Here is a 15,939-nt window from a genome sequence, read left to right on the forward strand (position 1 = left end):
TCAAAAGTCATGCATGGACGAGAGATGGATTAATGTTTGTTGATTTGTATCAACAAATAAGGAATGGGTTACTTAAGATTTGCTTATAAGGCCTAATGATTCATGAAATGATATACTTGAAACCTTGCGGAGGTTCCACATGTAATACATGAGGAAAGAGAGGTGATTGTTGGTTGGTTTTGTGTCAACAAACAAAGGATTGGTCACTTAGAATTTGGTTATAAGATCCCTGATTCATGTAATGATATTTTTTGGAACCTTTGGAGGTTTCAAATTGTCACACATGAAAAAAAAAGAATGGTACTTGTTGATTTTGTGTCAGCAAACACGATGAGATTCATGTCGTTTAACACTTGGAGTTTTGAGGGAACTCTAATTATCATGCATGAAGAAGATGAAAAGTTCATTTGCTAATTTTGTGTTTTTAGCAAACAAAAGGGATAACTTGGGACTTAGTTGTGCTCTTTTAGGCTCTTTAGATGTTGTTTAGAAACCTCATAAACTTTAAAAGCATCAAGAAAAACATTTGTTGGTTCATAGGCTCCAACAAATGAAATGAGAGGGCTTAGAATTTGGTTCTAAGTTCCAATGATTCGAGTAGTGATATATTTGAAAGCTTAGAGGAGCCTCAAATCATCATGCATGAGGGTATATTTGTTGGTTTTATGTTCCAACAAAAGATATGAAAGAACTTGAAAGATGGTTCCAAGTTTCAAATGATTCATGCAATGATGTATTTGGGTCTCTGAAGAAGCTCTAGATGTTATGCATAAGAGAAAGATAATTTGTAAATTTGGAACTACAAATCAAAAGCAATCATCAAGTTTTGTACTCAATCATAGTTTAGGTAAATGCGATAGGATAGGATTAGAATCCTAAGCTTAAGGAGAATGTTCATTCGTTGATCTAGTGTTTCAACGAATGATGGAAGGAGCTTAGAATTTGGTTCTAAACTCCAAAGCATTCACATAATGATATGTTGGAACCTTGGAGAATTCCAAATCATCATATATGAGAGGAAGAGGTATTCATTTGTTGATTTTATGACTCAACAAACGAAAGAGGAAGCTTAGGATTTGACTCTAAGCTCCAAATGATTCATGTAATGATAATCTTGGAGACTTGAGAAGCCCCAAATAATCATGCATGAAAGAGGTGATTGTTCGTTGATTTTATGTTTCCAACAAACAAAGGATAGAAGAACTTGAAATTTGGTTTCAAGTTCAAGAGTCCATATCATGCATTTAGTATTTTAGGGAAATCCAAAAATGCCATGCACAAGGAGGGAGAGATGCTTGTTTATTGATTGTATGCGTCAACAAACAACATCAAGCAAATCTAGGATTTAACCCTAATGTTTGCTATTGCTTTCTCTAGGTTCTTTAGAAGTTATTTGGGAAGCCTCTATGTGAGTTTGGAAAGCAAAAAAGCAATGATATTATTTGTGGACTTTGTGTTCCAACAAATAAGATGGGAGAGCTTGGGATGTGGCTCCAAGCTCAGGGATTTATGGCATGACACATAGGATTTTTAGGAAAAATCCAAAATATCATGCGAGAGAAATAGAAAAGTTTGTGTTTCACCAAATAAAACCAATGAATTCTGGATTTATGCAATGAGTTGTTTAGAGCCTTTGGAAGCTTCTAATAACATGCACGGGTAAGGAGACAATTCATCATCTACAACTTACTTCTAGAAGGTTTGGAAGATAACTTTTGACATTATCTAAGGAACCTAGAGGCGTTAAGGTAGAATCGTCATTTGCATGCTCATGGGTAGGTCCTAAAGGTCAATTTGTTATGAACTAAGGAAATCCTAGAGATGAGTACATGAAAGAGGGTTCTCTATTACTTGTATGAATGTTTAGGATTTGTTAGGAGAAAGGAAGATCAATTTCTTAACGCCTTGGAGAGTTTTCCTAAATCAATTTTGATATGCTTTAGGGGATTTGGAAGCTTCTAGGAATATCCTACAGATTAGTTTTGATAAGATCTAGGAGAAACCTAAGAGTATACATATGATGGTTTACCACCCTAAACTTTGAGTTTTGTAAAATATCACATATGATTTTGATTGGCTCTCTACATAGTGAAATCATCAACATAAACCTTTGAGGGTAATGTGAAGGATTTCACAACGATATAAATTGCTTTAGGTTGCTCAAATTTATTTGCGTGCATTTTTCAAAATTTTCAAAGAGCTGCAAGTTCTAATGTAAACATACTTCAAGTGTGTTAAAGGCATAAAGTTGAGTTTCCAAATTTAGAGATTTGCATAATTAAGAACAAAGAAAAACCCAATTGATGTGAATCCAGGAATCGAATCTTATGAAATTAATAGAAGTTCTATAAAGTAAAGATAATACATCCTCTAGCTTTGCTAAATTGACGATTCAATGGAAATCTTAGGAGTTAACAACGTTTAGGCAAGAAAATTCAGCAAAGTTTACAATTTCAATAAAATAACGACTTCAATAAAGTAATGCAAATGAATGGTCAACAAGAATCCGGCGGTTAACAAAGTGATTGTCTCACCTTGAGGCCACACTCATTCAACTACCTCTAGGTTCGTTGGGAGAAGAAGAAACATGCTAGTGACGAAACCACTCCGAGGGCGACGATGCCGTAGATCCGTAGGGAAGAAGCGGATGGAGCCGGACGTGGAGGTGGTGTGTAGCGAGGCCCTTCGATGATCCAAGTGTATATGGAGAAATGGTCGTCTATGGATTCCACTAAGGCCGGTAGGATTCGGTCCAAATACTCCTCGACCGTGTCGTCGAAGTCAAACCCAACGTCAAAAAAGGGAGATCGGAGGATATTCACTCGTCCACGGTTGTCGTATTCAAACCCGAAATTCCATTCGGGAACCTCCATGCATCCTTGGAGGGGTAGGAGGGTGGTCACCGCGAGTAAGTCTCCAGGGAGGAGAGGTGGGGGCGGCGGGTAGGAGCTAGGGTGAAGAGGCCGGCGGATGGTATGGGGTTGAGGAGAGATGGGTGCAGGAAACAAATCCAAAACTGAAAGAAATTTCAGGTTTTGGGAAGTTTTGGAGGGGAAATTTGAATTCCCAAGTGAGCGCAATTAATTCCTTAATGGGAATTAATGGGGGGAAGAGGGATATGAGGCCGGCGGTGGGGGAAAGAGGGGGAAGGGATTAAACTGAAATTATTTCAGTTTTAATCCAAATAGGGGGGAAAATTAATCACTCCTAATTTGAATTTCAAATTAGAATCATGGGAGTTAATGGAACAATTAAGGGGGAGCATGATGGGGGGCCGGCGACATGCTCAAGGAGAGAGAGGGAATTGTGGGGAGAGAGGGGGAGGGTTTCTAACTTAGGATGATGACGTGGATAAGTATTTGAAAACTCCAAAATTAAAATAAATTGAAATTGACTCAATCATGCAAACTTTCCTAATTTGGAATTCCAAATTTGGAAAGAATTCAAAATTTGAATCTTCAATTTCAAATTCACATGGGATGGTGGAGAGGAGTTGGCCGAGAGAGGAGGGGCAGCGGGAGGTGGTCGGGTGGGCTGGATGGGGTGGCCGGCGGTTGGGGAAAACCCTAGGGCCGGCGTCAATAGCAAGGCCAAGGAGAAATTGGATGAGCTCTCTAGGGGGGAAGAAGATTTGGTAAGCAAAGTAAATAATAAACAAAAAAAAAAAGATAACTAGAGAACTCACTAAGAGATCTCAAGGGGAAGCACTCACCAAGAGAACTTCATGCACTCACAAAGAGAACAAAGCTTGAAAAATTTTTCATTCAGTCAATAATAATCCAAAATACAAAATCTAGCCTTTATATAGGCTCCACAACATACGGAAAATAAAAAGACTACAATGCCCTTGGGCAACAACAAACACTAATTCTCTCATAGGGGTACAAAAGGAAAAGACAAAATATAAATGACATGAATACAATAAGACATCAAAAATAAAGACTCTGAATCAAGGCCGTCGATCGACGCCTCCGGCGATGGTACACATGTCGAAATCTGATGCCCTCATCACCAATCTTGCAAAATATTGCTCACAAACTCAATCAACAATGCTCCTCATATTGATTAAATTCATGATCAAGCATTTGCAAGAACTCAAAAAAATTCTTAAACTCCAACATATGCACATTCATGAAATCGTATATATATTATATATATATTTGTAGTTTATGCATAAATGAAATGTGCATGTACTTTGAACAAATTGAAAGTTTAAAAATTCCTTCACACATTCTCTTCAATTTAGGATATTACATAAATAAACTTGTACAATTTCAACACAAGGCAAAGTGTGGTCATGGGTGTTGGAAACCTATTGACTACACTATATTAGTTTACCCAAAATTTGAAATTGAACAAGTATATTTACATATTTTGCAAATCTTAGATGAATCACAAACTCAACAAATACAATTTAACGCACTAAATTGATTTTGTCACAATATTAGCATTGGGGGAAAGAAACACGATCTACAATGCAATGAAGCCTACGCTTCAATGTTCATTTTGGGATAGGAAGAGATCACCAAACCCTATGGTTCATTTGCAAGCGAAGGCATTGACACAACATGAATGCATTACATGCAAGATAAAGGCATTAAACACAAGTCCAACGATCTGGCGCCTTGCCGCCATCCTTTTAGCTCTCACATGAGAGCAAATCATGAGAAATCACTTGATTTCCATGACCCAAACAAGTGGACAACGAAATGCAAAAGATTTCCTTGGGTTGGAAAAGTAAAAGAAAGGTTTTCTATGGACCTAAGGCTTTTGGATCATCAACACACAACAAATGGCAAGGGGAACCTAGGGCTTTTCAGAAGTTTTTGCGAAATTTACCTCGTTGGGTTGTCATGGCGCAGAACACAATCCACTCGCCTTATTAAAAGCAAGATTGAGGCGACGAGCTGTTGTTCCTGCTCCTCTGTAATCTACTGTCCAAAGCACTCCAAAGTTGTTGTCCTCGATGTTTGAAGGCTTCTGAAAGTCACCTCCGCTGTCCCAAGTTCGTTGGGGATGATAGAAGAAGAAGAAAAGGCCTCCAACAACAGTATAGCTGCCTCTAGAAACTTCAACAGCCCCTCCACTTAACTTTCTTCCACTCAAAGGAAAAGAAAAAGCAACCCTCACTCAAGAAGGGAAGTCAGCCCTTGTTTCCTCCGTTTTTTCCATCAAAGAAAACCTCATGAGAGGCGGCTTTGGCCATCCTGGAAGAGTCGGAAGGGAGCCGGCTTGGTTCCGTCTGGTAGAGCTGCATGCGAGTGGCTTCAGCCCGCCTAAAAGGATCAAATGCAAGATGCCTTTTCTTCCTCTGCTTGGGACGGACTGCACGAGCAAGGTGGAAGGGTTCTATCTCCGCCACACTCCCTCTCACGCTCTCTCTCTCTCTCTCTCTATTCTCTCAGGGACAGTCTACACGAGCAAGAAAAAAACTCACACACCTGCACCCTCTCACGCTCTATATGGTACGCACAAAGCCAGTCACCGCCCGAAATGTTCCAATCCCACCTCCTTGTTGCGCAAAACGAAGAAACTACATGATTTGACACAAAATTGAGTGGGATTTGAGATGAAATTTGTGCCCAAGATTTCAATTTTTTCATCTAGAAAGTCAATTTAGCCCAAATTGAGTAATTAAGGCTGAAATTGAACCCAAATCGTATTCTCCTTTATAAATGCATATCCATTTCAATATATTTTATTTTATAATATTACACGATATTATGAGCAATATTGAAGGTTGACTTATGATCATAATGGAGCATCGCAAGAAATTTCAATTCAACCTTTAAATCTTTAATAAAAATTTTCAACCACAATAGTTTGCAAATTTTAGTGTTATAGATCTAAATTCATCTTTTGTGCAAGATCTTACCATCATTTTTTATCTTTTATCTCTCCAAGCCCATGTTGCCTCATAAGAATGCATAATATCTTAAAGTTGGCCTATCAATCATAGATCCTACATAATCAACAACCATATAAGCTTCAAGTGATGGGTCCTCCGCCCCTTTTTAAATTTTAACTTAAGAGTTTTTCTCAGATATTATAAAATTTGATGTATAACTCTAAGATGTGATTCATTAGAATTGCGCATGAATTAACTTACCATATCAATAACATAGGAAATGTCAGGTTTAGTATGTGATAAGTAGATCAGTCTTACGACAAGTCTTTGATAGGAGTTTTTTTTAATAGTTGCATCTTCTGAAGCACCTCCAAATTTATGATTAAATTCCATGGGGCTCTTAAAAGTTCGCATTTCAACTTATCTTCTTCTTCCAATAGGTCTGCTATGTATTTCTATTGTGATATAAAATCACATGACGAGAGGGTGCAACCTTAATGCCAAGTACTCAAATCTAATTCTTTGACTTAAAACTATTGGAACAGCCTATTTTTAAACCTCCATACCTTCCAAGGAACCTATTATAATGATCTCATCCAAACAAACTAGCAATGTGCAAACTTACCCTAAAGTCATGTGTTTTTCACAAATAATATATAACTGCCCTTGATTCTATTTATAGCCCATGTTAAGCATACCTTGGCAAACCTCCCAAAAGATGCCACAGAAGATTACTTAAATTCATATAATATCTTTTTAAATTTACATACCTTTTATTTTGTGCATCATAGCCAAACCTTGATAGGACATTCATATATTTCCCCTCTAAGTCATCATGTACAAAGGCATTTTTCACATCAAAGTAGTGTCCTGGAATCATGGTTTAAAATTGCGCAATATGAGGCTCGCCTTGAGGCCTGCCTTTGCACAATTCCTGTAAAAAACGCCTCGATGCTTACGCCTCGAGTTTTTTTATGAGGCTTACGCCTCAACTTGGTTGAGGCCCGCCTCGCCTCACTGGCATGATGCTTACGCCTCACACTATATATATTAAAACTTACATAAATCTTGAAGTAAATGTCCGACATTGGACTCACTCTATAGGAGAGGAGGAAGGGGAGAGAGCAGTTCATCATAATGATGATTCAAATGAAGAACCCGTTAGTGATGACAATACTGATGACTTAGGAGTTCTTATGTGTTATGTCATTGCTATTTAGTTTTGGAAATTTGAATTATATGCTATGAAAAGAATACTAGGATTTGGGAAAGATAGAATTTTGAGTTGAACTATATTTCATGTTGTCTTATTATTGGGATATTTGGATTTCACTTCATATCTTATGCTTTTTTATGTTTTATATTATTCACTCATTAGTATATAAAAAATTTATCATTTTATGTTTACGCAATCTTTTGATTTTGAGGCTTACACCTCAAAACACCTTGAGGCTTACGCCTCGCCTCATGAATGAAAAACGCCTCAATACCCGAATACGTAACTTTAAACATTGCCTGGAATATTCACGGCAGTAGAGAAATATAAAATTTAATGTCTTAGCTTTGTACGAAGATCCAGCACACATACAGATAAAAGAGAGGAGGCGGCATTAATAAGAGACACCAAGATTTTTACGTAGAAAATCATAAAAAGGGGAAAAACCACGGGGCATAGCCCACTTCGAATGAATCCACTAGTATTTGCAGTTGATTACAAATGAGGCCCTTCTTGGAAGGAAGGCCATGGCTTTTTGTAACAGATATACATCATACAGAGTGTGTTACATGGTGGAAATATGAAGAATCATTGTTGATGTGTTCGCTTGGTCGGAAGGGCCATAGTCGGTGGGCGACGGAGGTCGGAAAGACTAGTCGAAGGGAGATGTAAGTCGAAAGGACCGTAGTCGGCAGGCGACGGAGGTCATACAGACCGAAGTCTGGCGACGGAGGTTGGAAGGACGGTGTCTGGTAGAACTCCTGTGATGGACAAAAGTCCAGCATTGGATAGAAGTCCAACGAATGTTAGGCGTCAGGTAGAAGTCCAATGGAAGTCCGGTAACAGGCAAAAGTCCGGTCCGGCAACGGGCGAAAGTCCAGCATTAGGCAGGAATCCGACATTGGGCGGAAGTCGCAGGTAGGAATCCGGCGAAGGACGGAAGTTCGACGTTGGGTATCAGTCTCTCGATGTATAGAAGCCCGGCGTATGATAGAAGTCCGACGAAAGTCTGGCGATGGGCAAAAGTCCGACGTTGGGTAGAAGTCCAGCGTCGGGTAGAACTCTGGCATCGGGTAGAAATCCAGCGACGAGTAGAGGTTCGACATCAGGTAGAAGTCTGACGTCAGTCGGTAGCCGGGTAGAACTCCGATGTTAGATGACATTCGGGCAAAACTCCAACGTCGATAGGTTGCTGGGTGGAATTCCAGCTGTGTTCGAGGAAAAGTGTGGTGACAAGAGAGCTCTCGTTCTTCTCTTCCTTTTCTTCCGTCACTTCTTGCATCTTTGCTTAATTCCGACGTTAGTTGGTGATCAGGCAGAAGTTCAGTGTCGGCCAGCTCCCGGGTGAAAATCCGGTGGTGGTCGAGAAGGGGTCTCTTCCTTCTCTTCCTTGCTTCATTCTCTTCTCTTCTTGCTTGGGCCTCCTTCTTCCCCCCTTTGGGGTCCCCTTCTATGAGAAATGAGGAGTCTATTTAAAGCTTTCTGAGAGTGGCATGACCAGCAAATAGGACGAAGATCAAAGGTAAATTGAGAGTGGTTTGAATGGACGACCAATATTGAATCTCTTAATCATGTACCATTAATTGAGCATTTGAATGTCTTAATGATATCAAAATTTGACAATCTTGGGCTCGTTTGATTCGTCTCGTCGAGCCACTCGATTTGACTATAAGCATGCCACATTTAGAATCCGTTTGATAATCCAAATTATGGTTTGAACCTTCCAAAGATGCTTTGAGTCTTCGATTTGGACCCATTTAAGCTCGGATTGGGTTGAATTTGGTGTCGTTGTGTTCATATTTTCGAGCATTCAGTTTGACTATAAGTTTGCTGAAATCGTAGTTCAGATGGCCTCCGAATTAATTTTTGAATTTTCCAACTTGATTTTGCATTGAGATTCGTGCCCGATCAAGATAATTCTTTGATGATATATCAGTTGCTCCCCTATTTTCGGACGTCAAAACCTACAGTCCGAATATATGTATATTAGTAATATTACAGCTTTTCCAATCACTCGAATCGAAAAGAATATTAAAAAATTTGTGCTCCAAAAATTTTAAATGACTCAAAATTGATCATAGAGGCTTCGTTGAACTTCGGAAGTGCCAAAATAGAGTTCAGAACGTTGAAAAACGATTCTAGGACCATAAAAACGTTCAATTTGGACCATCCGGGCCAAAAATCGGGCCCGGACATGAGTAGGCGGGTGAACCAACTAGCCAGCTGCCCCCCCACGCCAGTGACGTCTGCAAGTACGCACTGCACGTGCTCCAAGGGCACATACAGGTGGCCCTACATTCCTCTTTTTTGAAGCGGGCCCCACACCTTTTTTTTAATAAACCTGCCTATGTTAGGAGGGTTGCTCTAGCTGCCCAAAGGGGCAGTTAGTATAAACCCTCTTTTTTTTTTTTTTGAAGCTGGCCCGACGCCTTTTTTTTTTAAGAATTTCAAAATTTGCTTTAAGGAGCTCAACAAAATAAAAAAAGCTTCCATAAACTTTTTGAAATAATTTAAATAATTTGGAGGTAAATTTCCCCCCAATTTTTGAACTGTTTCCCTCTCTATTTGTCCTATAAATACCCCATTGGAACAATGAAAAAATTGCTCCATTTCTTCTCCTCCCTTATCCCTCTAACTCTCTTACAGTTAAGGCATTCTATTGTTTTTAGTATGTGGCATCCCCTACTTAAATACAATACACTTTCCGTGTTTAAAAGTTAGAATTTTTTCCTCTCTCCAATTTTCTTTTATTCGGATCTTCTTCTTACATTAGAGGCATTCCACTATCTTAGATAGACGACATCTCCTATCAAATTTCAGTGCCCCTCCCTTGTAGAAAAAGTTAAGATGAAAACTTTCCTTGACAAATAAAAATCAAATGCCTTTTTCATGTGACTATGATTCGAGAAGATCCAACGGTAATAGTACCCGGGAGGAAAACAAATGGTTATTAGTACATGGGGGGAATTTTGATGTTGTTTGCGCAGAGTCCATCACCGATCGACAATCGAGTGAAAATCTAATGTTGATCGATGGTTAAGTGGAGAGTTGAAGGAGATAGTTAGAGAATGTATTGCCAATAGCGATCGAGCGAGAAGCTGATGAAGGCTGATATAAGATAAACGACCGGTGGCAGATATCTGGCGAAAGGTCGATGATGGCGGGTGTCCAATAGCATTTTGCTAAAGATTATATACGTCAATTCTGATGTGTGAGAACATCAGACATCCTTTTCTTTGAAGAAGTTATAGGAGATGCTTCCATGTGCAGTAAAGAAGAGGTCACTTGAATCCACTAAAGATATTTGGTAAGTTTGAAGTTATTTGTTGCTTAATGACATTAACTTGTACGGATGATGTCGTTGTAATTTTAATTTCATCTTCTTGTAAGAAAAAATATATACTTGAACCTAATGTGGAATTTATGTAACTCCAATAATATTGTACACGAAGTCGAGATTATTGTATGAGCTTGATGCTTAGTTTTCATTTGAAATGAACTTGTCCCCTAGAGGAAGCTAAATTATTTATGCACATTTGAGACAAGCTTTGATATATTGCCCCCCATGCTTTTGGAGGCTTTTTAGCATACTAAAATCTTTATGAGTGATGATTTTATCAACCATTTGCTTTTATGAAATCTTTATAGAGATAATGTTGTTCACTTAGAGCATTGCTCGATGATGTTGACCTCTGTGGAAGAGGTCCAGATAATCCACAAAGGATGTATGACCTTTTCGAGATTGTATGTCAGAGCACTGCTCGATAATATATACCTATGTGGAAGAGGTTGAGAAAATCCACCAAGGATTTATGACCTATTCGAGGTTGTTTGTCAGAGCGCTGCTCGATGATATTAACCTTTATGGAAGAGGTTGAGAGACTCCACAAATGATGTATGACCTTTTCGAGGTTGTATGTCAGAGCACTACTCAATGATGTTAACTTATATGGAAGATATTGAGAGAATCCACAAATGATGCATGTCCTATTCGAGGTTGTATGTCAGAGCACCGCTCGATGACGTTAACCTTTGTGGAAGAGGTTGAGAAAATCCACAAAGGATGTATGACCTTTTCGAGGTTGTATGTCAGAGCACTGCTCGAAGATGTTAACCTGTGTGGAAGAGGTCGAGAGAATCCACCAAGGATGTATGACCTATTCAAGGTTGTATGTCAGAGCGTTGTTGGATGATGTTAACCTTGTAGAGGAGGTTGAAAGAATCTACCAAGAATGTATGACCTATCCGAGGTTGTATGTCAGAGCATTGCTCGATGACATTAACCTATGTGGAAGAGGTCGAGAGAATCTATCAATGATGTATGACCTATCTGAAGATGTACGTCAGAGCCCTGCTCGATGACGTTAACCTATGTGGAAGAGGACGAGAGAATCCACCAAGAATGTATGACCCATTCGAGGTTGTATGTCAGAGCTCTGCTCAATGACGTTAACCTATGTAGAAGAGGTCGAGAGAATCCACCAAAGATAAATTTTGCCTTGATTAGGAGAGGGCGAATGTAGCGTGTATAACAAATCAAAGGTGAAGAATGGTCTATCTTCAGACCATTACTGCTTTTTTGAGTTCGAGATTAAGACATTGCCCAAGGAGTAAAAGTCTAGCAAGGGACTGTATAAAGCTTATAATTGATTGAAAGCATCAATGCATTTGCTGGAATTTTCCTGAAATATTATCTTGATGTTGAATGGTGGAAATATACATCATATAGAGTGTGTTACATGGAGGAAATAGGAAAAATCACTGTTGATGTGTTCGCTTGGTCGGAAGGGTTATAGTCGATGGGCGACAGAGGTCGAAAAAACTATAGTCGGTGGGCGACGGAGGCCATAAAGACTGTTGTTTGGCGAAGGATGTCAGAATGATAGCGTCGAGTAGAAGTCCAATGATGGACAGAAGTCCAGTATCGGATAGAAGTCCGACAAATGTCCGACAACGGGCAGAAGTCTGGCATCGGGTAGAAGTTCAGCACGGGGAGAAGTCTGATGGAAGTCCGGTGACGGGCGAAAGTTTGGCGTCGGGCGGAAGTCCAGCATTGGGTAGGAATCCGACGACGGGCAGAAGTCCGGTGTCGGGTAGGAATTCGACAAAAGGCGGAAGTCCAGCGTTGGGTAGAAATATGTCGATGGACATAAGCCCGACATCTTATAGAAGTCCGACAAAAGCCCGACGACGGGCAGAAGTCCAGCGTCAGGTACAAGTCCAACGTTGGGTAGAAATTTGGCGACGAGTGAGGTCCGACGTCGGGTAGAAGTCTGGCGTCGAGTAAAAATCCAGTGACGAGCGGAGGTCCGGCATTGGGTAGAAGTCTGACATCAGTCAGGGGTCGGGCAGAACTCTGGAGTCAGATGGCATTCGGGCAGAATTCCAACGTCAATAGGCTGTCGGGTGGAATTCTGGCGGTGGTTGAGGAAGAGTCTGGTGACAAGAGAGCTCTCTTTCTTCTCTTCCTTTTCTTCCTTCTCTTCTTGCTTCGTTACTTAATTCCGGCGTCAGTTGGTTATAAATTATTTTACAAGTGAAAAAAAGGTTTAGCAAATCATTGTGCCAATTTTATCAAATAAATTTCACCTCAAAATCATAAAAGACAGTAAAAACTTTTTTCAGTTATTTTCCTTCAATGTTCTCACTTCTAGCTATATTTCCATTAATGAGATCATTTTCCAAAATAACATTTTGGATGATGATAGTGATAAATTTTAGCTATTCGTTCAAGCTTTTACAACTTCTCGTATATCTGTCTCAAATAAAATTTCATACTCAGTGAAAAAGATTCTAATAGACCTATTAAACATAGACAATGCTGGAGATTGCCAGATCATTCATCTTCTCATGACATTGAATAGGAACAAAGGAATGAAAACCTTAATTTGATTTTGAAAAGCCAAAAATTCAAATGCTTTCCCATAACAATTTTTGTAAAGCATAATTGTTTGGGTGCACTTCTTGCAAACATCTTAGGTTGTGCTCTTTTAAAAGGTTTTTTGAAATTTTCTCATTAAAAAAATACAATTCAAGCCCTCCTAGAAAGATAAACTCTCACTAGAGGGGACTATTTTGTTCTTACTAATTTAGTGCTTTCTTCTATACCTCTTCACTATTTCTCTCTTTTGGATTCCATCATGTGTTATCAAGAAAATTGATGATGTAGGAAGAAATTGTCTGAAGGGTAATGATGAAGGGGTGGTCTTAACCTCGTCAAGTGAAAAAACATTTGTAAATCATAAGATAAAGGTGGTCTTGGCAACAAAGACATCTACATGATGAACTTGTCCCTCAGTAAATGGATATGGAAGTTGATTGCTACTAATAATGGATCTATTGTTGGATAGTTGATATATTGTTCAAAGGAAATATTTAAATAAGCTTAAATCTTTAGATTCTTGTTTAGTATTGTAAATTGTTGCTCCAACTTTATTAAAAGGGTCTCCAAAGCTACTTTACCTTTGTTTATACTTGGGAAGGCCATAATGGTAAACGAATCAACTTTTTGGACAATTGGATCAATAATTCCTCACTCGTTTGACAATTTGATAAACTTCTCCGCTTTCTTAGAAATAGTAATATTATTAACTTCTCTTCTTTTTTTAGTCAGTAGGAGCCATAGATTACGAAAAGGGATCATTCATTTTTACCTTCAGGATAGCAAGGAAGTATTTTTATCAATTAACAAATGGCTTAAATTGTACTTTAATCAAGACATTCCGCATTGGCTTCTATCTCATAATAGAAATTTCCACTGACTTCCTCTGATTATTTAATATTAGATAGTGGTGTACACAACCCAAGCTTGCTCTTGGATCTAAAATTCAAATATTCCTCTTAAAATTTTAACAATTGTTTGGTTGCTTCTATGATGATAATTCCCAGTATGGTCTCCTTAATGACTACCAGTATTATTAATAATGCTACTTATGTCATGACTGAAGGTAAGGTTGAGGATGAATTCCATATTTTTTTGGGCACAATTCTATGTCAATATAAGGAAGAAACTAAGTTCTTCTGGCATAAATACATCTATTGATAACATAGATTCAGTTTTTTTTCTCTTGGAGATATGTTCGTATCAGCAAGGACTGAAGAACTTATTGAGATTTTTTCCTGCCATATTTATACTTTGAAATAGATAGAATGTTAGGTGTTTTTCTTGACAAGAAAAAGGAAGAGAGAATCTTATGGTTTAACATCATCAAGTATCAACCATACTTGAAGATGTACTGTTCACTGGATCCAGCAGGATTTAACATCATCAACTATCAACCATACTTTAAGATGTACTGTTCACTGGATCCAGCAGAGCTACTCTTATCCTTTAATTAGTCTTGTACTACCTTATGCATATTTTGTTATTGTTTTCTTTACTTTTATAATAGTAAACTTTATTTTATTGTTTAGCTTTTACTTAGACGTCAATATAAAACTAAACATTAACGAACCAATAACAAATTTTTTTGTTGGTTTGTAAGTATTTTTGTTTAACCCACCCCAAATTTTTTTGTTTAGCTACTACAAAAACCCTCGGATCTAAAAAAAAAAAAAGGAATTTCCATGTCCATTTATTTAGTTTGCTATGTATCATCATATATTTCTTTAAGTTAAAAACTTAGATTTTTTATTGCATCATTTTGTTCTTATTTCAGAAGAAAAAAGAAACATATTTTTACGTTATTTGATATGAAAAAAAGCAATAATCTATTTTAAAGAAGTTATTAACCTAGAAGGCCTTTTGCATGATCAAAATATTTGGAAACTGACACAATTTAAAAAGCAATATTTAAACTGCGTTGGCTAATTTTAGAGGTTTTTTTAATTTCAAAACATTTGATGTATAATTAAAATGATATAGATACCCAAAAATCTTGAAGTAAATTAAATATTTAAAGAGTTATATTATTAAAAACTAGTGAAAGGATTCACGAATCAACCTTAAGCCCAAATCTTTTTTGCTTTAGTCATGGATGTTCTCACTAGACATTTGCAAGAGGATGTACCTTGGTGTATGCTTTTTGCTGATGATATTCTTCTTGTTGATAAGACTAGAGAGAGAGTTGAAGGTAAAATTGAATTATGGAGGTCAACCTGAGTGTAAATGCTTTAGTTTGAGTAAATCTAAAATTGAATATATGGAGTGTAATTTTAGTAATAATAGATCTAGTGGGGAGATTGTGACTTTGCGCGATCAAGTCATTAATAAGAGTACATGTTTTAGATATCTTAAGTCTATTGTTCAGAGTGATGGTGAAATAGGTGGGGATATTATTAGTATAATTCAAATTGGATGGTTGAAGTGGAGGATGCATTGGGCTTGTTGTGTGATAGAAATATCCCCCTCAAACTTAAGGAAAAATTCTATAAGATGGTAGTGAAATCTGCAATGTTTTAAGGTGCATAATGAGAATTTAAATCTTAACATAACACAATGGAGAAAAGGATTAATGTAGATTACCCCGCATAGTAGGATAAAGGCTTGATGATGTTGTTGTTGTTGATTAAAAACTAGTGAAATATGTATGTTGTTAATTCTGGATGCAATTACAAATTTTCAATTGAATAATTTAAGACCATTAAATGAAGTCAAAAACAGTTATAACTTTGACCCAAACATGATTTAACAGATAAAAGATGCGGCAAAAGAAAATAAACTCACCTTGTACTAGCATAGATAAAGCAGAACCAAGTGATGCATTGGGTCTAAGCATTGCTATTGGACGTCTATTTGCTTCCCCAACATTTGGAACCCAAGAACCCAAGGGTATGTTGCATATTGGTTGCTGTAGTATAGGCAAAGAACTAGAAGAGTGTCTAAAATGTCTACAGATACCTGAACATTTAAAATAGGAAGTTAGAAGTTAAAACT

The 15,939-nt window shown here is 37.9% G+C and overlaps 1 protein-coding gene across 2 annotated transcripts in view; it reads right to left on the bottom strand.

Moving 5' to 3' along the window:
• The window catches only part of LOC110114742 (sucrose nonfermenting 4-like protein), an 88,041-nt gene that overhangs the window by 7,197 nt on the left and 64,905 nt on the right, over positions 1-15,939 (bottom strand). For both annotated transcript variants that reach the window (XM_028699072.1, XM_020847721.2), the window contains one exon: positions 15,730-15,903. In XM_028699072.1, the coding sequence (XP_028554905.1) occupies positions 15,730-15,903 (174 nt within the window). The remainder of the gene's footprint in view (positions 1-15,729; positions 15,904-15,939) is intronic.

The sequence above is a fragment of the Dendrobium catenatum genome, unplaced genomic scaffold, assembly GCF_001605985.2.
Source record: "Dendrobium catenatum unplaced genomic scaffold, ASM160598v2 fragScaff_scaffold_1219, whole genome shotgun sequence".
In the NCBI taxonomy this organism is placed as follows: Eukaryota; Viridiplantae; Streptophyta; class Magnoliopsida; order Asparagales; family Orchidaceae; genus Dendrobium; species Dendrobium catenatum.